This window comes from Hypanus sabinus, chromosome 27, assembly GCF_030144855.1.
Source record: "Hypanus sabinus isolate sHypSab1 chromosome 27, sHypSab1.hap1, whole genome shotgun sequence".
In the NCBI taxonomy this organism is placed as follows: domain Eukaryota; kingdom Metazoa; phylum Chordata; class Chondrichthyes; order Myliobatiformes; family Dasyatidae; genus Hypanus; species Hypanus sabinus.
In genome coordinates, this window is record NC_082732.1 from 8001244 (window position 1) to 8026679 (window position 25436).

Genomic DNA, 25436 nt, shown 5'->3' on the forward strand with positions numbered 1-25436 from the left:
TTAAATTGGAAGAATGGGCAAAAAAGTGGCAGATGGAATACAGTGTTGGGAAATGTATGATAATGCATTTTGGTAAAAGGAACAATAGTGTGGACTATTAATGTGGAGATGGTTCAAACATCTGAGGTGCAGAGGGACTTGGGAATCCTTGTGCAAGACTTACAGGTTAATTTACAGGTTGAGTCTGTTTTAAAGAAGGTAAATGCAATGTTGACATTTATTTCAAGGGGAATAGAATATAAAAGCAAGGAGATAATGCTAAGGCTTTATAAGACACTGGTCGGATCACACTTGGGAGTACTGTCAACAGTTTTTGGCCCTGTATCTCAGAAAGGATGTGTTACTATTGGAGAGGGTCCACAGGAGGTTCACGAGGATGATTCCGGGAATGGAGGGGTTAACATATGAGAAGAGTTTCACAGATTTGGGCCTGTACTCACTGGAATTCAGAAGAATGTGGGGGGGGGGGGGGGGATCTCATGTTGAAAGGACTAGATGGGGTGAATGTTGAGAGGATGTTTCGTATGTTGGGGGTATTCAGAACTGCAGAACACAGCCTCAAAATGGAGGGGCAACCTTTCAGTACAGAGGTAAGGAGGAATTTTTTTTAGCCAGAGAGTAGTGAGTCTATGGAATACTCTGCCACAGACTGCGGTAGAGGCCAAGTCCGTGGGTATATTTAAGGTGGAAGTCACTCATTTCCTGAATGGTCAGGGAATCAAAGGATATGGTGAGAAGGCAGGTATATGAAGTTGAGTGGGATCTGCGATCACCCATGATGAAATGGCGGAACAGACTCAGTGGACTGAATGGCCTAATTCTGCTCCTCTGGTCTTATAAGAGCTGAGAATTTGTTGTCAATGTTGGCTACCAGAAAAACATACTACTGGCCTTCACCATGATTAGACAACCTTGAGATGTACACATTTTGTCTTTTGCTGCTTTAGATTGTTCCTTGAAACTCTCAGAATCTGTTTCATGATACCACCCATTCAGCTGTTCAGTTTTCTTTCATAATCTATTGCCACTTTACACTTGATTTTATTTGCAAATCTAAATGTTCTTTCTTTGAATATGATGCTATACTAACAATTGCAATGTCTGATATGTACTTTTATTGATATTATGGGAAATTTTGTGGCATCCTGGGTGGTAATAATACTACTTTTTAAAGAAAGGTAGCCAGGTAACATTAGTAGACAGAAAGGTAGTTAATGTTTCATTAATGACTTTTCATTAATCCTTTTAAGTGTTTACTAATATTAACACAGGCCTTCCTCTACTGATTAATGCCAATAACACCATATCATTTCAATATTCTGATGTCCCATTGATCATTGTGCAATGAAACACCACATGCACTATCTTAATGTCTCCTGCTGGCTAAGAAAGAAATAGCTGTTATTTAAGAGACGTAGTTTAGTAGTTGTGAAGGCCAATTCTGGAAATGCATAGAACACTGTGTTTAAAAAGGAGTCTCACACTGCATCAAGGATGAACCAAGCCAAATATTGTGACATAAAGTAATCATAATTCAGCAATAATCCAACCATCTCAAGGACAGCAGTGTGAAAAATGGACTGATTTACTGCAAATATTCCTGAGCATCAGATTCATTCTATTCCTTCTGCCTATCTGATCATTCTGCTAAAAAGCTATATTCCCTTTCATACAAATTCTGACAAATAATCTTTGCTTCCTTTAAACAATGTGGTACACATTTTGTGGTAATCAAATACCAATTATGGTCATGTTAAGGAATCATTCAAACTGATATTAGTGGCTATCACTCACCTGTATATATTACAAATCAAAGAGCAAAGTCACTCAGCTGTTGCTATGTGCATGGGGACCAGATGAGACAAAGGACCCTAATGAGTGGTGCAGCAGGTTTAAAGTGCCAAATACTGTAAACAACTCCTCCCATTTCTAAAATAAAACTGGAAAATATTAATGCCAAAAATACCATATCAGCATTCTGATGAACCAATATCATTATATAAGAAGCCACATAGGACAGTTGGTATAATTTCTCACACTGGTGATGAAAAGTTAGCTGTTTGTTCAAGATGCAATGTTGTAAAGGCCAATTGTGAAAAGCATAAAGCGCTACTGTGTTAGAACAGTAGTCTCACACTGTGAGATCAAGAAAGAACCAAGCCAAGATTCTGTGACTCACAAAATTATCCTAATTCAGCAATAATCTAACAATCTCAAAGAAAGTGGAATGAAAAATGGACTGATTCACTACATCTGCCTGAGCATTAGAGTGTGTGTGTGGGGGGGGGGGGGGGGGGAATCTTCATTTTGCATGCCTGATTATTCTCCTAAAAGCTGTATTATAATGGTTGACAGAAATCTGACTGAAATCTGACTGGAGACTAACAATTTATGCCAAGAGAGATAAAAATCCAGGACCCAAAATGAGATGAGTATTCTTTGCCCAAATTATTAAAAACCTAGCAACATTAAATTTAGTGATATTACTGAAGAAAATATTCAAGAAAACCAAGTGATCAATATTCATAATGGGATTGAATCCAAAAGCAAGAATGAAGAACTTTCATCTGTTCATGATTCTGTTTCTCAGATGAAACCTGCGAAGAGATTATAAACCCTCTCAACTCAGTAAGTGGCTCTCAGTGGAATCAGTGGTTACAATTTCAGTATCCTGAGTTAACATCTTAATGAAAAATCGTCCTCACTGTGAAAACCCAAATGTCTCTATGTATTTCCACCTCTGCCGTAAGCAATTCTACAAATTTATTTGTAAGCTCAAGTTTGATTATCATTCAAACATGAATACAGTCAAATGAAACAACATTCCTCTGGGAACACGGTGCAACGCACAGTACCAACATTCATACACATCATACATAAGATAACAAATAAACGGCCACACAAAATAAAAATATATAGTCAAAGTCCTCGAGTGATGTGTCCAAAAAATTAATGAGTGTTACGGGCAAGAACAAGCAATCTGCAAACGTATACATGCACGCAATCTAGCCCGTCTTCAACCAAGCGAACACTAGATTGGGCGGGGCCAGCCCCTATCCCAACATTGACACTGCTCTACACACCTCTGGTGTCTCCTCTGTTGTACTGCTGCAACAGATAAGCCCGTTGTTTGAGGCTTGGACCTCACACAATCAAATCCACGCAGATCCCTTGCCATCTGTCCCACCCCTTGCTCTACACCTATGACTGTGTGGCTAAGTACAGCTTCAACACCATATACATGTTTGCTGATGATGCTCCTTTGTGGGCTGTATCAAAAGGAATCAGCATACAGGAGGGAGACTGTAAACTTGGCTGAGTGGTGTAATAACAACCACCTCTCACTCAATGTCAATAACATCAAAGAACTGATTGTAGACTTCAGGAGAGGAAAATCATAAATCCATGAGTTAGTAATCATTGGAGGATCTATGGTGAAGAGGGTCAGTAACTTTAAATTCCTGAGAGTCACAATCTCAGAGGATCTGTCCTGGACCCATCATATAAATATTGCAAAGAAAGCACGCCAGTGCCTCAACTTCTTCATGGGTCTCGGAAATATGGCATATCATGGAAAATCTTGGCAAACTTGTATAGAAGTGTGTGGTGGAATGTGCGGTACTGGCTGCATTACGGCCTGGTACGGAAACACCAATGCCTTTGAGTAGAAAATCCTACGAAAGGTAACTGATTCAGCCCAGTACATCACAGGTAAAGCCCTCCCAACAATTGAGTACATCTACATGAAGTGTTGCTGTAGGCAGCATCCATCATCAAAGATCCTCACCACCCAAGCCATGCTCTTTTCTTGCTGCTGCCATCAGGTAGAAGGTACAAGGGCTGCAGGACTCACATCACCAGGTTCTGGAACAGTTACTACCCCTCAATCATCAGGTTCTTGAACAAAAAGGGATAGCTATACTCATTTAAGTATAGCTTAATTTCATATAATTTCATATTGATATTGTCATTTCATGTTTGCTATTTATATCTGCATTTGCAATTTGTTTACAGTTAACAGTTACTGTTCTACAGATTTCCTAAGTATGCTCACAGAAAGAGAGTCCCGGGGTTGTGTGTGGTGATATTATGTACTCTGATGATAAATTTTACTAGTTCAGTCAATGTTGCAAAGTCCTTTGCAAAAATGCCTGTATGTTGAAATGAACAGAACTATCCTACTCATTTGATAAGCAATAGCTTGTCATGGTCACATTCCAGAAACTATTCCTTACATACATCATGCTCCTCCTTCACACTCCCTGAGTATGACCTGCTCAACTGGCAAAACAGGTTGCATTTAAGTTTAAATATGATGGAATAGCACCGGACCATTGATGTCAGGCAAGGAACCCTTCTGGAGGACTTAGACTGGCTCTGCAGTGAGATGGGTACCCAAGAAGAGACTGAAGTGGGAAAGAAACAAAGCTGGGTGGAAATTTAGAAATACATCTAATTGGCAAAATTAATATTCAGCAATAACAAAGGCAAGCAAGATAAGCATCACTGATGCTTTACAACATATGAATGCTTCATATACAAAAGGCTGAATCAATATCTTCCTTTATAGAAACATAGAAAACCTACAGCACAATACAGGCCCTTTGGCCCACAATATTGTGCTGAACATGTACTTACTTTAGAAATTACTTAGGGTTACCCATAGCCCTCCGTTTTTCCATGTACCTATCCAGGAGTCTCTTAAAAGACCCTATCGTATTCACCTCCACACCGTCGCTGGCAGCCCATTCCATGCACTCACCACTCTGCATAAAAAACTTACCCCTGACATCTCCCCTGTACCTACTTCCAAGCACCTTAAAACTGTGCCTTCTCATTTTAGCCATTTCAGCCCTGGGGAAAAACCCTCTGATTATCCACACGATCAATGCCTCTCATCATCTTATACACCTCTATCAGGTCACCTCTCATCTTCTGTCACTCGAAGGAAAAAAGGCCAAGTTCACTCAACCTATTCTCATAAGGCATACTCCCCAATCCAGGAAACATCCTTGTAAATCTCCTCTGCACCCATTCTATAGTTTCCACATCCTTCTTGTAGTGAGGTGACCAGAACTGAGCACAGTATAAGTGGAGTCTGACCAAGGTGGTATATAGCTGTAACATTACCTCTCGGCTCTTGAACTCAATTCCATGATTGATGAAGGCCAATATACCGTATGCCTTCTTAATCACAGTCAATCTGCGCAGCAGCTTTGAGTGTCCTATGGACTTGGATCCTAAGATCCCACTGATCCTCCACACTGCCAAAAGTCTTACCATCAATACTATATCCTGCCAACATATTTGAGCTACAAAATGAACCACCTCACAATTAACAACACACACAAAATGCCGGTGGAACACAGCAGGCCAGGCAGCATCTATAGGGAGAAGCGCTGTCAACGTTTCGAGCCGAGACCCTTCGTCAGGACTCACACTTAACTGGTTTGAAGTCCATCTGTCACTTCTCAGCCCAGTTTTGCATCCTATCAATGTCCCACTGTAACCTCTGACAGCCCGCCACATTATCCACAACACCCGCCACCTTTGTGTCATCAGCAAACTTACTAACCCATCCCTCCACTTCCTCATCCAGATCATTTATAAAAATCACGAAGGGGTCCCAGAACAGATCCCTGAGGCACACCACTGGTCACCGACCTCCATGCAGAATATGACCCGTCTACAATCACTCTTTGCCTTTCTTGTGCAAGCCAATTCTGGATCCACGAAGCGAGATTAAGCTTTGGTAGCTTGCCAGTGTGGATGTTCACCAACACTTATTTAAAAACAAACAGTAAAAAAATGTGAACAAACTAGTTATGACAAGATGATCGAAATGCTAGCTGGTTGAGATCCTGCTGCCTGCCTGGAATACGCACATTCTCCCTGTTAATATGGATTTCCTCTGGTTATTCAGGTTTCCTCCAACATTGCAGAGACATGCTGGTTGGTACATTAACTGGGCACAGTAAATTTCTCCTGAAGTGAGGATGAGTGATAGAATCTGGAACTTAATATATGTTAATTTGGGGTTAGTACAAATGATTGGATTGACAGTCAGCATGGGCAGTGCCAAAACGGACTTACTCCTATGCTGTGTGACTTGTTGTCTCTCTAATCCTGAGCAGCAAGGTGGGTCTGTGACCCTGAGTTATGAGAGAACTGTGCACCAGCAACACCACAGACAAGGGGGCCTGTCAGTGGCAGAAGTTATTGACATTAAGAACATATTCTGACTTGTAATTAAGTTGGTTGACCAGTAAGTTTCAGGAACATAACCTATTTGAATGTCATGGTGTGCCTGCACCTAAATGCATGCTGTATGCACAACTAGGGAGATCATCTAATCTAATTGCCATTGCAGAAATCAAAGGTGGGAACTAAATATGACCCATTTTGAATTAACAGACACAAGTCTCTTATATTTAACATTAACTAGTGTTACTATGTTGGTGGTTCATAGGTTTTTTTTCAAAAGGGTGACAAGGAATAGGGAATAAAGGATGGCCTTGCCAATAATGTAAATGTTCTAAAAAAATATGAATAATGAAACAATTCACAAACAAGCAGTCATTTAGCAGTCACTTGAGATGTGACAGGAATTTTTATTCCCTCAGATACAAGGAAAGTTTGTCTTTGCTAAAACAATTATCATTTTGCACAAACGTAGTTATTCACAAGGGTGAATATTTGTTTGTAATATTTAATAATTACCAAAAGGCAGAATTAACAACTTTGCAAAAGATTTATTGTAAAATGCTCTTCACATAGTGCAATGGTATCCCAGAAACTGCAAACAATCAAGTACTTAATAATGATGGGAAATGGTAACAACCTTGATGGAAAAGGTGCCTCTGTTCAGTTCAGTGCCAAGCCCAGTTTTCTATCTTGCTGGCCAACTGTGTCTGAAACCTCTGTAATAATGGGGAGAAGATAAGTGAGAAGATGGAAAACAAAATCAGTTAGAAGGAAAGTAATCTAATATTAACTATCTGAGAGGTTAATGCAAAAGATACAAAATTATATTAAGTGTTATTTATGATACCTAGGGGTGATGTCAGAAAACTTGTGTATTTAATATTTCAGCAATATTGTAAATACATTGTTTATCTAAGCATTCTCTGTTTACATAATTCATTATGGGTTATCTGTAAGATGAATGGCATACATTATTACGCTATATGTTATACGAGCACACCTCACTAAAAGTAAAACTAAGAAGTGTACGTGTATGCCGGCTCCATGTCTTTCTTTCCATTAGTTTTATGATTTGGATTTGCAAAACATTACAAAAATAATTCTTCACACAAAGGGGACTGGTAACCTAAAACTCGATCTTCTAGGAAACCTAGCATTCTCAATCTTCCATAAAGACCAGACTCTATGAATCAACCTAAGTTTTTAAAATTAAGTTATTTTTGTTAAACAAAGTTTTTAAGGGTGGAAAAAGTCCAAAGCAGGTAAAGGAAATTTAGATGCAGACTGGCTGTGATCAAACAGAATAGAAGTAGTGGTTGAAGGGATTGCTGCATGTTCTAAAGAACAAGTTCAAAGATGAAGACTGACATTTTCACAGGCATAGTTTGTGAGCATATCTGCACCCAGTCATTGGTGAGGACATAAGTGGGCGATTTAAATCAAACAAACTTTGAGGAATATTTTGGAAATCGCATGAAGCAACTGTAATATAATGTAAAATCTGTGCCCTTGTTTATAATATGCTAAGTGGATGCTCTTTACTGTTAGCTTGTGAAGATAGCATGTTTTAAAAATATGCCTGAATTTCACAGTACAGCCAGAGCTAGCTTTATCCTTTTTCTGTTGAGTGTTAAAAGCTGGGCATGCTTAAAATGAGGCTGCAAGATTTCACTGCATGTTTGTTGGGATAACTGCAATATTCAGTGTTACCTTTCAGAATTGTTGTTGAAGGACATGCTCTTGCCTCCTGTATTTTGACGATTCTTCTTTCCTGTTTTCTAAAGGAAAGAGATGTGTTTGGAGCAGTTTAAAATAATTAACACTGTTCATTTGATTAATAGCATTTAATTTTTAACTCTATGGACATGACATTAAGATAAAATCTACATCACTAAGAAAAATATGATTAAATTGACATTAAAGTTTTCTGAAATGCTTACTAAGCAATTTTGAATGCACAGTTCCGATGATGAAGTTGGAGTCATACATACAAAGAAGCCCCTGAGTCCACCACATCTATGCTGAGCATTACATACTCATTTCCTTTACCAGCATTTGATCTGTTGCCTACTATGCCTTGGTGATTCTTAAATTCTTCAGCAGTTTGAACTGTGCACAACTGCGCAAGCGTGTGGAGGTCAGCCAGTGAGAGCAGCGAGAAGAGTTTAAAAAGAAAACAAATTTATAAAGCAGGCGTCAAGAGTACCGGGAGACAGAGTAGGAAGGCTTTGGCTTAATGGGGTTTCGGCAATAAAGGGTCAAGGCAAGGTAGGTTATCCATGTAGAATACAGACAGAAAGCAGAAAGTAGTGCATGAGGCCGGTTTTCTCTGCTCAGTGTCAGACGTGGGGAGTCCTGGAGACTCCCAGCATCCCGGATGGCCACATCTGCACCAGCTGTACCGAGCTGCAGCTCCTTAGGGACCACGTTAGGGAACTGGAGCTGCAGCTCGATGACCTTCATCTGGTCAGAGAGAGTGTGGAGGTGATAGAGATGAACTATAGGCAGGGAGTCACTCCGGGGCCTGGGGAGACAGATGTGGGTAACAGTCAGGAGAGGGAAGGGCAAGAGGCAGATGCTAGAGAGTACCCCAGTGGCTGTCCCCTTTACAACAAGTACTCCTGTTTGAGTACTATTGGAGGGGCACGGCCTACCTGGGGGAAGCAACAGTGGCTGCAGCTCTGGCACAGAGTCTGGCCCTGTGGCTCAGAAGGGTAGGGAAAGGAAGAGGATGGCAACAGTGATGGGGGACTCTATAGTTAGGGGGTCAGATAGGCAATTCTGTGAACACAGGAAAAAAACGTGGATTGTAGTTTGCCTCCCAGGTGCCAGAGCCCAGGATGTTTCTGATCGCGTCCACAATATCTCCAAGTGGGAAGGAGAACAGCCAGAGGTCGTAGTACATATTGGTACCAACGACATAGGTAGAAAAAGGGAGGAGGTCCTGAAAGCAGAGTACAGGGAGTTAGGAAGGAAGCTGAGAAGCAGGACCTCAAAGGTAGTAATCTCAGCATTACTGCCTGTGCCACGCAACAGTGAGAATAGGAATAGGATGAGGTGGAGGATAAATATGTGGCTGAGGAATTTGAGCAGGGGTGGCCTGTACAAAAAGGACAGGTTGCACTTGAATCCCAGAGGGACCAATATCCTGGTGGGGAGGTTTGCTAAGGCTACTGGAGAGTTTAAACTAGAATTGCTGGGGGGGTGGGAACCAAACTGAAATGATGGAGGAAAAGGAGATTGGCTCACAAATAGAGAAAGCTTGAAGACAGTGCGAAAGGGCGGATAGGCAGGTGATAGAGAAGGGACGAGCTCAGACTGATGGTTTGAGATGTGTCTATTTTAATGCGAGGAGTATTATGAACAAGGCAGATGAGCTAAGAGCGTGGATCAGCACTTGCAGCTATGATGTTGTGGCCATTACAGAGACTTGGACAGTGCAGGGGAACAAATGACTCCTTCAAGTGCCAGGCTTTAGATGTTTCAGAAAGGACAGGGAGGGTGGCAAAAGAGGTGGGGGCGTGGCACTGTTAATCAGGGATAGTGGCATGGCTGCAGAAAAGGAGCAAGTCACGGAGGGGTTGTCTACGGAGTCTCTGTGGGTGGAAGTTAGGCATAGGAAGGGTCAATAACTCTAGTGGGTGTTTTTTTTATAGACTGCCCAATAGTAACAGGGACATCGAGGAGCAGATAGTTAGACAGATTCTGCAAAGGTGTAATAATAACAGGGTTGTTGTGGTGGGAGATTTTAATTTCCCAAATATTGATTGGAATCTCCCTAGAGTGAGGGGTTTAGATGGGGTGGAGTTTGTTAGGTGGGTTCAGGAAGGTTTCTTGACACAATATGTAGATAAGCCTACGAGAGGAGAGTCTGTACTTGATCTGGTATTGTGAAATGAACCTGGTGTCAGGTCTCTCATTGGGACAGCATTTTGGAGATAGTGATCACAATCTATCTCCTTTACCTTAGTATCGGAGAAGGATAGGAACAGACAAGTTAAGGAAACATTTAATTGGAGTAAGGGGAAAAATGAGTCTATCAGGCAGGAACTTGGAAGCATAAATTGGAAACAGATGTTCTCAGAGAAATGTACAGAAGAAACTTGGCAAATGTTCAGGGTATATTTGCATGGGGTTCTGCAATAGGTACGTTCCATGAGACAGGGAAAGGATGGTAGAGTACAGGAACCATGGTGTACAAAGGCTGTTGTAAATCTAGTCAAGAAGAGCTTACAAAAGATTCAAAAAACTTGGTAATGATAGAGATCTAGAAGATTATAAGGCTAGTAGGAAGGAGCCGAATAAATAGATTAGAAGAGCCAGTAGGGGCCATGAGAAGGCCTTGGCGAGCAGGGTTAAGGAAACTCTCAAGGTATTCTACAAGTATGTGAAAAGCAAGAGGATAAGACATGAGAGAATAGGGCCAATCAAGTGTGAGAGTGGAGAAGTGTGTATGGAACCAGAGGAGATAGCAGAGGAATACTTTGCTTCAGTATGCTATGGAAAAGGATCTTGGAAATTGTAGGAATGACTTGCAGTGGACTGAAAAGCTTGAGCATGTAGATATTGAGGAAGAGGATGTGCTGGAGCTTTTGGAAAGCATCAAGTTGGATAAGTCACCATGACCAAGATGGGACGTACCCCAGGCTACTGTGGGAAGCGAGGGAGGAGATTGCTGAGCCTCTGGAGATGATCATTGCATCATTAATGAGGACGGGATTGGTTTTGGAGGATTGGACAGTTGTGGATGTTGTTCCATTATTCAAGAAAAGGAATAGAGATAGCCCAGGAAATTATAGACCAGTGAGTCTTACTTCAGTGGTTGGCAAGTTGATGGAGAAGATCCTGAGAAGCAGGATTTATGAACATTTGGAGAGGCATAATATGATCAGTAATAGTCAGCATGGCTTTGTCAAAGGCAGGTCATGCCTTGCGTGTCTGAATAAATTTTTTGAGGATGTGACTAAACACATTGATGAAGGTAGAGCCATAGATGTAGTGTACATGGATTTGAGCAAGGCATTTGATAAGGTACCCCATGCAAGGCTTATTCAGAAAGTAAGGAGGCATGGGATCCAAGGGGACATTGCTTTGTGGATTCAGAACTGGCTTGTCCACAGAAAGGCAAAGAATGGTTGTAGATGGGTCATATTCTGCATGGAGGTCGGTCACCAGTGCAGTGCCTCAGAGATCTGTTCTTGGACCCCTACTCTTCTTGACTTTTTTAAATATAAATGACCTGGATGAGGAAGTGGAGGGATGGGTTATTAAATTTGCTGATGACACAAAGGTTGGGGGTGTTGTGGATAGTGTGGAGGGCTGTCAAAGGTTACAGCCGGACATTAATAGGATGCAAAACTGGGTTGAGAAGTTGCAGATGGAGTTTAACCCAGATAAGTGTGAGGTGGTTCATTTTGGTAGGTCAAAAATGATGGTAATAATGGTAAGACTCTTGGCAGTGTGAAGGATCAGAGGGTTCTTGGGATCCGAGTCCATAGGACACTCAAAGCTGCTACGCAGGTTGACTCTGTGGATAAGAAGGCATTCGGTGCATTGGCCTTCATCAACCGTGGGATTGAGTTAAGAGCTGAGAGGTAACGATGCAGTTATATAGGACCCTGGTCGGACCCCACTTGGAGTACTTTGCCTAATTCTAGTCGCCTCACTACAGGAAGGATGTGGAAACTATAGAAAGGGTGCAGAGGAGATTTACAAGGATGTTGCCTGTATTGGGGAGCATGCCTTATGAGAATATATTGAGTGAACTCGGCTTTTTCTCCTTGGAGTGACAGAGGATGAGAGGTGACTTGATAGAGGTGTATAAGATAATGAGAGGCATTGATGGTGTCAGAGGCTTTTACCCAGGGCTGAACTGGGTAGCAGGAGAGGGCATAAATTTAAGGTGCTTGGAAGTAGGTACAGAGATGTCAGGTAAGTTTTTTTTATGCAAAGAGTGGTGAGTGCATGGAATGGGATGCAGGCAGTGGATGTGGAAACGATAAGGATTTTTAAGAGACTCCTGGCTAGGTAAATGGAGCTTAGTAAAATAGAGGGTTATAAGTAACTCTAGGTAGTTCTAAGGTAAGGACATGTTCGGCACAGCTTTGTGGGCTGACGGGCCTGTATTGTGCTGTAGGTTTTCTATGTTTCTAAATGTTGTGAGAGTACCTGCCTCCTACACCTTCTAAAGCAGTTCATTTCACATTGAAAGCACCCTCCTGATGAAAATTTTCATTCTCAGAGCCACTTTAACCTTCTTATTCCTCACCTTAAAGCAAGGCAATAGGTTTCCCACTATCAACCCCCTCATGATTTGTATATTTCTACAGTTATGCCTCAACCCCTCAACTCCAAGAAAAACAAGCCATACCCAGTATCTCTTCATAAATAAGATGCTCCAATCCAGGCAACACTAGTAAATTTTCGCAGCACTCTCCCCAGTACCAGGACAATCAAAACAGTGCATATTCTCCAGCTGAGGCCTAAGCAATGTTTTATAAAACTGTAACAAGATCTCCCTGCTCTTATGTACTCTCCGACAGCTGATGAAAGCAATCATATGTCTTTCTTCAGCATCCTATCCATCCTGCCACCTTCAAGTATTTTTGGACTTGTACACTGAGATCACTTTCTTCCTGAACAAAGGTCCATAATCCTTTATCTGAAATCCTTGGGGCCAGTTGCATTTTGGAATTCAGAATTTTTCGGATTTCAGAACTCCCCCCCCCCCCCCCCCCCACCCGATACCAAAAAACACGCATGCTCAAGTCCCTTATTTAATCTCAGTGCAGTGGACTTTAAGACCCGGCAAAGCTCCAAACATATGCACATCCTCCCATATACTTTAAATCATCTCTAGATTACTTATAATACCTAATACAATGTAAATAGTTGTTATACTGTATTGTTTAGGAATAATGACAAGAAAAAAATTTATTTCCAATAAAAACATTCAATAAAACATAAAAATATAGTGCTTCAAATGAAGTGCATCACCTTGCAGTCAGTGGATTTAAATTCTGTCTGTCATTGCCCTGTCCAACTTATCAGCTGATCAATATCAATCTATAAGCCCTTGACTACCCTCAAAAACAATCAATTATCTGATCACTTGCAGACTTACAAAGGATACCTTCTACATTCACATTATTAATGCACTGTATATAACAGTCTTATCACTGATCAGAGCAACTCTCCATCATCACCTCTGTCTCATATTACCTAGCCAGGTTTGGAAACAATCAGGATGAGAAAGTGTGGCATGAGAAAGGTAGTGTTACTCACCAGCTCCACTCCAGCCACGTAACATAGAGCAGGTGGCAAGTACAGAAATATTGCATGAGGATATTGTCTTTAAGATGAGGAGACAAAATTTATGGTTTCTTTATAATAATTATTTCTTTAAATTAAAATTTTGCTGATCTTTCACAGGAATGGCAAAATTTTGCTGAAGCTACTTTAGAAGTTGCTTCAGGAAAAATTTCCAAGGTGAAATAAAAAGTTGCAGCATAGTACAGTTTGTAGTAGCGGCTTTACCTTAGATCGAGGAGCATCTGCTTGAAGATTTGGATCAAACTGGGTTGTTTCCTTGGATTTGCTTCCAGCTGAAAGGAATAATTAAATGTTGTAAAATGTTTACATATACTATAAAATCAATTTGCTTCATCTGACTTCAAAATTATAATGTGTAGGAGAAGCTCCACACAATCCTCCTTCCTCATCTCACCTACACCAATATTTGTGTAATTACATGTTCGCTCTGCAAAGTGGTTAAAGGGCATTTTGCAGAGTGAACCTTTGTCCAATGGTTACTTTTCTATGTTTCATCTACACGAGGAGCTGAATAGGTTCTATCTATATCACAACAATTGTGTAAGTCATTACACAATAAGTGCTAAAACATCATTCATCACGGGAAAAGGCAACAATGTTCTGAATACAGTGATGTCACAAAATAATAGTATACAAGGTAAATAAAAATAACACATACTATAATTTACTTTTGAAATACACTTTTGATTTTGCCAGGTGCACAAGTACAGAAAACAGTGCAAAAAGGATCAAGGATGGTAATCAAAAGCAGAAATGCTTAACTGATTTTCCCTCTTAACAGATAGGGTATAAGATCTATCCTGGTGCCCATACTGCTTACTCCATCTGAAATAAGACAAGTTAGCACTGACCCAAGAGCATTCTTAATCCATATGCTCAGTACAGACCATACAATACTCATTGATTCATCAGGGGAATGTGCTCTACCTTTTAATAATTAAAACCACATTAAAAAAGTACCACAAAGACCTATTCTTATTTGTCCAAGAGTTTAATGCTACTGTTTCCCAAAACTGTTCATCACTAGCCAGGATTATGCACTCCTAAAGTGTTTCAATCTGAAAACTACACTGTTCAAACATGCAGAGTGCTCACAATAGTACATTCTATCTTAACAAAGTAGAAATGCACTGACACAGTCCTTTTTCATTTGAAAATGTCAGCTGATCATGGAGCTGAGTTTGCACATCTGTCAAGCAATCAAAAGTTTTACAAACACTTCTCCATAATAACAAACAATGTTTTAACCATCAAAGTATTAAACTCTATCAAGCTACAACAGACCTGCAAATACTTTGAAATCAGACTTGCTGTAATCGAATGGTTTGAAATTTTTGGGATGTTTTGGCTTTTCCGTCCCCAGTTTAGGCTTCTTTTCTGGAGGTGCAGTCTCACTTCCTGGTCTGCCCTTGGTTTGCTCTCTCTTCGCCATTTGCTGGTCTGCTGTCATCTGTGCAAACAGGAGACACTGGTATGAATTTACGCATATGCAGATCTTATACTTATTCCCATGCTGGCCAAATCTGTCTACACATTATTGCATCACAAGCTCACAGACTTTTCTTGTTGTTTCTTTTTATGCCTTGTGGTGCAACGGGCTGCATTTTTGCTGTTTCCATAGCAATTGAGTTTTTTTTTGTGAGGCCAAGTTGATAGCTTGATGCTCAACCCAGCAGAGATGGAAATTGTGCTAGAAGCTAGCTGGATTTGAACTCAGGACCATTCACCTCAAAACCACTAAACCACCAGCTGGCTAGACAGCCTTTTCTTATTCAACATTTACCAAGGATGAAATGAATCTGAAAAGGGCACATACTAATAACTTCTGCAATTAATTTATTCTTAGAACATACAACTTGGAAATAAGTGTGGAATAAATTGGATCTACTTGCCAATTAGTGTCTACAAATGGTAATAAAATGATCTGCCACAAGGTAACACTGGCACCTGATGAATAAGACACCTTGAAATGAAACACAAATTAGATCAACCATTGTTTCTTGAATCTAAGATTGGAATCCCAAAGACTGAGTCTGTGACTAAAATGAAGTAGGCTCTATCAAAGGAATAAAGATGAAGAGATGCACCATCAAAAGTAAAATACAATTTTGAGACAAAATTGGTCAAGGATTAAGGGTCAAAGGTAGGGAGTAATCGGGGGAGAATATCAAAGCTATAAATAAGGCTATGGATACATACTGTATCCACCCCAAACTGGGGTGCACATAAAACTTATAATGGAATAATAAATAATATATGCAATATGACTAACCTGTACTAGGAAGGGGGTCATTAAACATAGAAGCAATGGATTTACATTAGAATATATTACGTAAATATATCATGGCACTGGGGAGGGGGGGGGGGGGAAGATATTGACATGGATAGAAAACTGGTTGGCAGATAGAAAGCAAAGGGTAACAGTGAATGGGTGTTTCTCGGAATGGCAGGTGGTGACTAGTGGGGTGCCACAGGGCTCAGTACTGGGACCACAGCTGTTTACGATTTACATCAACGATTTAGATGAAGGCACTGAGAATAACATCAACAAGTTTGCTGATGATACTAACTGGGTGGCAGTGTGACATGTGATGATGATGTTAGGAGAATTCAGGGTGACTTGGATAGGCTGAGTGAGTGGGCAGTTACTTGGCAGATGACGTTTAATGTGAATAAGTGCGAGGTTATCCTCTTTGGGAGTAAGAACAGGAAGGCAGATTATTATCTGAATGGTGTAGAGTCAGGTAAGGGAGAAATACAAAGAGATCTAGGAGTCCTTCTTCATCAGTCACTGAAGGTGAATAAGCATGTGCAGCAGGCAGTGAAGGCTAATGGAATGTTGGCCTTTATTACAAAGGGAATTGAGTACAAGAGCAAGGAAGTCCTCTTGCATTTGTACAGGGCCCTGGTGAGACCACACCTGGAGTATTGTGTACAGTTTTGGTCTCCAGGGTTAAGGAAGGACATCCTGGCTGTAGAGGAAGTGCAGTGTAGATTCACAAGGTTAATTCCTGGGATGTCCGGACTGTCTTACACAGAGAGGTTAGAGAGACTGGGCTTGTACACGCTGGAATTAAGGAGATTGAGAGGGGCTCTGATTGCAACATATAAGATTATTAAGGGATTGGACAAGAAGAGGCAGGAAATATGTTCCAGATGCTGGGAGAGTCCAGTACCAGAGGGCATGGTTTGAGAATAAGGGGTAGGTCATTTAGGACAGAGTTAAGGAAAAACTTCTTCTCCCAGAGAGTTGTGGGGGTCTGGAATGCACTGCCTCGGAAGAAAGTGGAGGCCAATTCTCTGGATGCTTTCAAGGAGCTAGGTAGGTATCTTATGGATAGGGGAATCAAGGGATATGGGGGCAAGGCAGGAACCGGGTATTGATAGTAGATGATCAGCCATGATCTCAAAATGGCGGTGCAGGCTCGAAGAGCCAAATGGTCTACTTCTGCACCTACTGTCTATTACGTAGCTGAAACTATGGCAAAGGTATGATATCAATAGAATAAATGATATAGGCTTAACAAGATAACTTCTGAACTTTAAAGCACTGTTCTGGACATAAGGACCAATTTTTTTTTTATTTATTCCTTTGTGAGATGTGGAAAGTTGGCACATTTTCTTTCCTGAAGAACATCAGTGAATTAGATTTTTTTTTAAACAGTAATGCGGTAGTTCAATATATATTGTGGAAGCAAACTTTCCCTTGAATAAAATCTTACTTTATTTAATTGTACTTTCCAGTCAAGATGGCACCTGCATACAATGATCCTTTAGCCAACCTCTTCTGGATAGATCATGAAATCATATACTTCACTTCTTTTATGTCTATTACGTTTGCATTTCATCTTAGTTGCGATACTGGAATTGTTGGAGCCTGTGATTTATTGTTTGGAGATCATTTGGGTGTTCCAGCATTCTGCAGTCTTTGAGAGGATTCCGGGAGCAGAGGCAGCATGAGTGAACCACATGGAGAGCAGGCTATGGAAAGGTGGCTGAACCAATGCTCGTCTCCATTTTGCTGATTAAAGCGATGACAGAGATTGAAACATTAAGGTGAATGCAGAAGATTGGAGATTGTTTGGGTGCTTCAGCGCTTCGCAGCCTCCGGGACAGGCCACGAGCTGATGTTTGACTTCATTTCGCTGATTAAGGCAACGAGGGAAATTAAAACATTGGGGTTAATGTGGAAGGTGAGCACTGGCTGCCTGCCTTGTATTTGCTTAGGATCGCTCTGCTAAGCAACCAAAGGGGAGAGCCTGCCAGTGTGCCCAGAGGATATTGCCCTAGTTTGCCCTGGACATGGACTATAGACTTCCTTGGTGTTATAGTGTTTTTTGAGTCTGTTTTTCACCCGACCTTTTTTTGTTTTTTTGAGGGGGTGGGGGTTACAGGGGTCAATGTGGGTGTTCCATTTTTGTTTGCTTTCTTGTGCAGGGAGGGGGTATTTAGGGGCTGATGATCGTGTTTGCCTTTCTTTTCCTTCTTGGTTTTATGGCTACCCAGAGAAGAAGAATTTGAGTTGTACACTTTGATATTAGTAAGTGAACTTTTGAACTGAAGATAAATTTCCCATCTGTCTTGTGGGACTTGGGCTCACTTATGGATCAATGGTCTGAACCGTGACTTTTTTTGGGGGATTCAGCTTTTTATTTAAAAGTCTATTGGTAAATAGTCACATAAAGGAATAGCCACCCATTTAATAGCTGTACAACATTGTACGATAACTCCTTCCAAGGATCTTAGTACTGTGGTTTTTTTTATCAGTTATTTACAATAGTAAAATATGATAAAATACTTAATTTAAATATGAAAAGTCACATGCAGAGTTACAAGATCAGATGTCAGAGGTTTGGATGAAGGGAGTTTTAAGGAGGAACAGAAACCTTCAAGACATCCTTGTGGAGAGTGCACACTCATCTTTTATTCAGGTGTTTCCAGTTTTCTGTCACATCACAAGGTCTTCTTGAGAAGGTGGCGCCAGCAAACAATGGTACTCTAGGGAACAACCTTCAGACAGTTCATGAAACTACTTATTTTACTTCTTTCACATATGATTCTTCTACTACTGGGACCTGTGAGCTACATTTTGATGGTGTGTTTTCAGGCCAATTGAATGGTCCGGTGTTTTGTTGTTTTTGAGGGAGATCGGTGAGGTTTTGAACAGAGTGTGCAGCTAGGAGGCCAAGAAGCCCGGAGACTGGGAGTGAGCCCATGTTCATCTCCATTTCTCTCTGATCTTGCCGATTAAATTGTCGAGCAAGATTGAAATCAACAAAGATGAGAGCAAATGGTAAGCGTGTGTTCAGCATTGGCTGCCTCTGTTTGACTGTCTCACTGCTCCCAGAGGAAGGTGCCTGTGTTTGATCAGTCTCTCTCTCACTCTGCCTTTTGCTCGATGTTGCTGGAATCTTGGGACTTGAGCAATGCAGCTTGAGGACTGGACTCTAGTTCATGTTATGATGTGCATCTGGGTTTCTTTTTACTTCCTTTTAATTGCTATTTTGTGCAATTTTGATAGGAGTGGACTGACTGTGCAGCCCGCAATCAATGAACTTCACAGCACTAAATTGAACTCAACTGAACATTCATAGACTGTTTTAAATTGTGTTTTTTTTTGCTAATTTTTTGCCATTTATACAATTTCTTTTTCTTTGAGCGTTGGGGGCTTGGTGTTTTTCTTTGAACGGGTTCCATGGCATTTTTTGGTTCGTGGCTGTCTGTGGAAAGACGAATATCAGGATTGTATACTGCATACATACTTTGATAATAACTCTCCTTTGCACTTTATATGGGTTGGTAAATTGACTAATATAAATTGCTTCTAGTCTGTAGATCAGTGAAGCTCAGAGGCTATGACAATGTGGGGAGAAGGTAAAAGGATTACTCTAAACGGGAAGTTGAAAGTTAGCGTAGACTCCATGGGCCAGGGCATGTTTCCGTGTTGTATCTCTGTGCAGCTTAAAATGCAATTATTTAATTTCATTTTGCAGCACTAACAAAAAAGAAACAAATAAGAATTACATCTGCTCTTACCTCTGACATTAATGTGTACAATTGATTGAGACAGGTAGTTATGCTGAAGGAATACTGTTTTATAAGAAAATGAATGGTGCTATTTTTCCCATAGCACTAATTTGAACCAGCATATTTTCTGACTGTGTGTTGCATCGTATTTGACTTTATTTTCCTAGATCTGTACAGTGAACAACAGGAACTGGTACTATGTCTTAGTTTCAATAACCCATGTTCAAGTTAAGAAGAATGAAGGGCGGGCAATCTCATTGAAGTATGCCAGGACAGGGTAAATTGCATTATGTTTTCACTAGGGAGAGTCTTGGTTCCAAAGTAAGGGCTGATTTAAAATCAAGGCACATTAAAACACATAATCTAGCACATTTGCCAGATTGTGCTAAACTAGCAGATTTTCCAGTATAGTGGATGCTATTCTATTAATACTCTTTCATTTTTCTTTACATGTTATGCATGATACTTGTATATTTTTCGGTGAACTCAAGGAAGTGGAGAAAGTGGAACTTCAGCAGCATGAAGGGGATGGGAGAATCAAGATTTCCTAAGGCTGGAAAGTGGATTATTACGAGCTTTGCTAGGTAAAAAGTTCTTGCAGAGGATAATGGATCTCTGGAATACTCTACAGCAGAGAGTTATAGAAGCTAGATGATCTGAAGTATTTAAAGTGGAGGTAGATAAACATTTGGAAGATCAGGACTGAAGGCTAGGGGTAACTGGCACACAGAAACTAATGTCTGGAGTAGATTAGGTAGATCATGGGGCAGGCTTGAGATCTTTATTCTCCAATACCCTATTTGTGTAGGTTGCACATTTTCTCAAAGACGTGCTGGTTAGGTTAACTGCTTTAAATTGCTTCTGGTGGAAGAATCAAGGGGTTCTTAATGGCCAATTAAGAAAAAATAGGTCCTTGGGGAAGCTGGTGGGTGAATGGGATTTATGAAAGAGACGATCAACTGATTAACTTTCTATGCCAAAAGTGAACATGAGAAAAAGATATCGAAACACACAACCTCTATTACATTTGCCTCTGTTTTACAATTTATGGGCTTTAAAAATCGTTTACCCAAATACAATCAATTTCTAATGTGCTGTCCATAGTCTTATATACTGTTTGAGGAACAGTATTTCATCTCTGTCAAGGTACACTACAGCCTTTTGGCATTCTATGCCAAATATTTTGCGTTTTCTATCTGCATCAGAACTGGCTAATTCTGTTGTTAAGTCTGTGCATATTAATGCATCTGTTATATAACTAAGCTTTTTTCTTTCCTTAAGTACTGTCTCATGTGTTGGGCATTGCTAATATTATCCTTTTGGATTCAGATTTAGCAACAGCTCTTACTTGTATTTCCCAGCTTTTATATTGATTTGTTTCCTTTCTCTCTTTACATGCTCTTAGGAATTGTGAAACACTCGAAATCACCTGGACAGTCTCGATGTCACATGATCAGATATTCCCTATCCTATTCATTTTTTCACACCCTCTGTAACTTGAAACCATCTTTGCACTTTCACAGTTCTGAGTCAGGATCCTCCAACTGAAATGTTAATTCCATTTTTCCACAGATACTGTCAGACATGCTTTTCTTTATTTCAGATTTCCAAGATCAGCGGTTTTTGTTGATTTTCAAGTAGTTTATTTTTTCAACCCTGTCCTTCCTTTCTCAACTTGCAAGAATACTCTACAAATAAAGTTTGGCAACTTTACAAATAATATTTGGGTTGGGATAATAGTGCATTTCTTCCATTGCTCTGATATTACTGGCCCCTCAGCAACATTGTTTATTCTTGCATGAACTCTGGTGGTCTTTGGCTGGGAAAGTCTGTTCCTCAGCATTTGACAGTGGACTAACATAGCACAGTCTAACATAAACATTCAGTAAAATTAAAACATGGAAGAAAAACATTTCCATTTATAATAAACCACATATCAATTAGTCATTAAATTAATTTAAACAGAGACCAGTATCTCATTTTCAGCTGGAGGTAGACTACTGTGACAGGATTATTGTGGCAAAACCTGAGGGACAGATATACTAACCTTAGTACTGGGAAAGTATGCAGAAGATCAAACTGCCAAGTTCACAGAAGAACCTGGCAACAGACATGGGCAATGCTGCAATGTCCTGTATATCCCTGCCAGCATTGGTCTTTTGCAGGGCTTACAGTGAGCAGATCTTCTCAAAGTTAATTTTCCTTTTCTCATAAGGAAATGTATATTATTCTCAGAGAAAGTAATCACTACTTGGCAAATAGACACAAGAAAGCTTAATTTTAGAATGCTTATATTTCCCAGCCTCTGCAGTGTTCATTACTCTCACATGGTCTGAGCAGGTGGTAAACAGAACAGCAAATAGATTACAGATTCCACAACACTGTAGGCATTACTAAAAAAAAACTAAATAATAAACAACTTATACACACTAATTCCTGGAGGAACTCAGCAGGTCAGGCAACATCTATGGAAATGAAAAAATAGTGATGTTTCAGGCCAAGACTCTTCTTCAGGACTGGAACAGAAAGGGGAAGACACGACAATAAGAAGGTGGGGGGAAGGGAAGGAGGTTAGCTAGAAGGTGATAGGTGAAACCAGGTGGGTAGGAAAGGTAAAGGATTAAAGAGGAAGGAATCTGCTAGTGGAGAGTGGACCATAGAGAAAGGAAAGGAGCAGGCCATCCAAGGGTAGGTATTGTTGAGAAGCAGTAAGAGGTCAGAGTGGGGAATAGAAGAGGAGGGGAGGTGGACGTAATTTGATTTTAACCAGGAGAAATCAATATTCATGCCATCAGGTTGGAGGCTACCCAGACAACAAGTTGTTGCTCCTACACCCTGATGGTAACTTCATCATGGCACAAGGAGATGCCATAGACCAACATGTCAGAACAGGAATGAGAATGGGAATTAAAATGATTGGCCATGGTGAAGTTCCACTTTTGGCAGATAGAGTGGAGGTGCTTGAGGAAGCTGTATCCCAATTTATGACAGATCTCACCAATGTAGAGGAGGCTGCATTAGGACCACTGGACACAAAAGACCCCAGCAGATTTGCAGGTGAAGTGCTGCTGCACTTAGAAAAACTGTATGGGGCCTTGAATGAAGGGAATGGGCAGGTGAGGCAATTTGGCTGCTTGCAGGGTTAAGTGCTGGGAAGGAGATTAGTGCAGAAAGATGAATGATATGGAAAATGGAAAGAAGGTACAGATATCTTAGGTAGTAGGATCCCTTTGGAGATTGCGGAAGTTGCAATGTTACGATGTGTCGGATGGGGAGGCTCATGAGATGGTAGATGAGGATTATCACTGTTATGGCGGTGGGAAGATGGAATGAGCGCAGATGTTCGGGAAATGGAGGACATGCGGGTAAGTTGGAGGAAGGGAAACCCCATTTCTCAAAAGAGGAGGACGTCTCTGATGTCCTGGAAAGTAAAGACAGACAGACAGACATACTTTATTGATCCCGAGGGAAAATGGATTTTGTTACAGTCGCACCAAGAATAGTGTAGAAATATAGCAATATAAAACCATAAATAATTAAATAATAATAAGTAAATTACACCAAGTGGAAATAAGTCGAGGACCAGCCTATTGGCTCAGGGTGTCTGACACTCTGAGGGAGGAGTTGTAAAGTTTGATGGCCACAGACAGGAATGACTTCCTATGACGCTCAGCGTTACATCTCGGTGGAATGAGTCTCTGGCTGAATGAACTCCTGTGCCTAACTAGTACATTATGGAGTGGATGGGAGACATTGTCCAAGATGGCATGCAACTTGGAGAGCATCCTCTTTTCAGACACCACCATCAGAGAGACCAGTTCCACCCCCACAACATCACTGGCCTTACGAATGAGCTTGTTGATTCTGTTGGTGTCTGCTACCCTCAGCCTGCTGCCCCAGCACATAACAGCAAACATGATAGCACTGGCCACCACAGACACATAGAACATCCTCAGCATCGTCCTGATACTGAGGATCCTGGGATCAGATATGGCGGCAACAAAGGAACTGAGAAAATGGAATAACAATTTTACAGGATATGGTGGGAAGGAGGTATCGTCAAGATAACCTTGGAAATCGGTAGGTTTATAAAAGATGTTGGTCGACAGTTTGTTTCCAGAGATGGAGACAGAAAGGTGAGGGATGTGTCAGAAACGAACAACTTATCGTTTGCTTTATTTGTATCATTCAAACCATTCATAAAATACCTTTGACTTACCGCAGCCTGCTGTCTGACTGAAGGGATCTCTTGTACTGCAGCAATATAATCCTGTTGTACCTGTTGTCGTTCAACTGAAAGGCAAATCATACTTCTGAGAAACTGCAAATTCAGGAGTTCTAAATGTGAAATAACTATAAAATCTCCCTGTTCATTTTTCAACATTTGGATTAATGTAAATTACCATTAAGTCATGAAAACCAATGCACCAACAGAGAACTGAACTTGGAAAAATTCCACCAAAAATACCCAGATTCTGAATCTGAAACAACAAAACCAAACTCTGAAATTGAAGTACAACATCTAAATATAATGCCAGGAAATGTTTTCACTCAGTGTTGATTTAGAACACGAAATATATTTTTGATCCCTCACATCTGTTCCACCATTCAAAGCAACCATGGCTGATCATGTAGCCATTTTCTGAAGGATTCCCACATCCTTAATTTACATAAATCTATGGTTTTGATATACTCAACAGCTGAGCCTCCACGATGCTGAAGATTCAATTCTTCCTGGGTGAAGAAATTTCCTTCTAGTCTTACACAAATTAACCCTAATTTTGCAACTGCTCCACTCAGGCTGTAGACATTCTATTCCAGCATCAACCTTGATAAATTCTGTGAGAATTTTGTATCTCTCAATTATATCACTTCCCATTCTTATAAACTCAAGAACACAGGCCCAGTCTGCTTAATCTCTCCTCACAAGACAAATTTACCCAGGAATCAATCTGCTCAACCTTCGTTTAACTACTTCTATTGCTGACACATCCTTCCTTAGATATGGAGACCAAGCCTATACAACATTCCAAGCACCATCTCATCAAGCTCCTGCATGTTTGTAGTATTTTTATGTTCACATCCTCTTGAAATCAGGACATCTCACTTGCTTCCCTAACTTTTGAATGTACCTACAACTGACTATCAGGGAACACTGCACAAGTACACTGATGTCTCTCTAAACCCCAATCCCTTGCTGTTCAATATTCAATTTTCCACATTACCTTCCACATGACATGTCCTTTCCAATTCAGATCACCTATCTACATCCCCCAGAGTATTTTTACATCCTTAACACAATTCAAACTGTCACCTAAATTAAGACCATCAGCAAAATTGGAAAGACTACAGAAATATTCAAGACATCCTGACCCACTCATTTCCTCCAGCATTTTATATGTTGCTCAAAAGCTCATCTAGTATTTTGTGTATGTTATTGTATATATCACACTTGGGCCTGTAATTTAAATCAATGATACAGATTGCAAATAGCTGGGACAGAGTTCACAGCCCCCAACCTAATAATATGTTTATTTCAATTATTTACTGTCTGCTGAGCCAAATCCACATGGTTTTATTTTATTTAATAATCAAGTCTTGTAACTGATAGAAAGCCTTCTGAAATCCCAATTATAACAATATCCAATGATTCCCATTTAACTATTATACCAGTTACAAATGTCAAACATCCTCCCTCATAAATTCATGTTGACTCTGTTCACACTTTTTTATATTACGTGTCACACTTGCTCCAAAACAATTCCAGCATTTTTCCACACTACTGACAAGTTGCTCTGTGTTTTCCCATTTTCTACTTTCTTCCTGTTTTAACTGCAGTAAAACTACAACTGGTTTCTGAAAATAGTTCCACC

The 25436-nt window shown here is 40.4% G+C and overlaps 1 protein-coding gene across 1 annotated transcript in view; it reads right to left on the reverse strand.

Moving 5' to 3' along the window:
* Window positions 1-6576: 6576 nt before the first annotated feature.
* Window positions 6577-25436, reverse strand: part of exosc10 (exosome component 10) — a 78624-nt gene continuing 59764 nt past the window's right edge. Inside the window, exons 21-25 of the mRNA XM_059951713.1 lie at window positions 23783-23856; window positions 14821-14986; window positions 13741-13808; window positions 7915-7982; window positions 6577-6920 (exon numbers count right to left, since the gene is read on the reverse strand). Coding sequence (XP_059807696.1) covers window positions 6890-6920; window positions 7915-7982; window positions 13741-13808; window positions 14821-14986; window positions 23783-23856 — 407 coding nt within the window. The 3' untranslated portion in view covers window positions 6577-6889. The remainder of the gene's footprint in view (window positions 6921-7914; window positions 7983-13740; window positions 13809-14820; window positions 14987-23782; window positions 23857-25436) is intronic.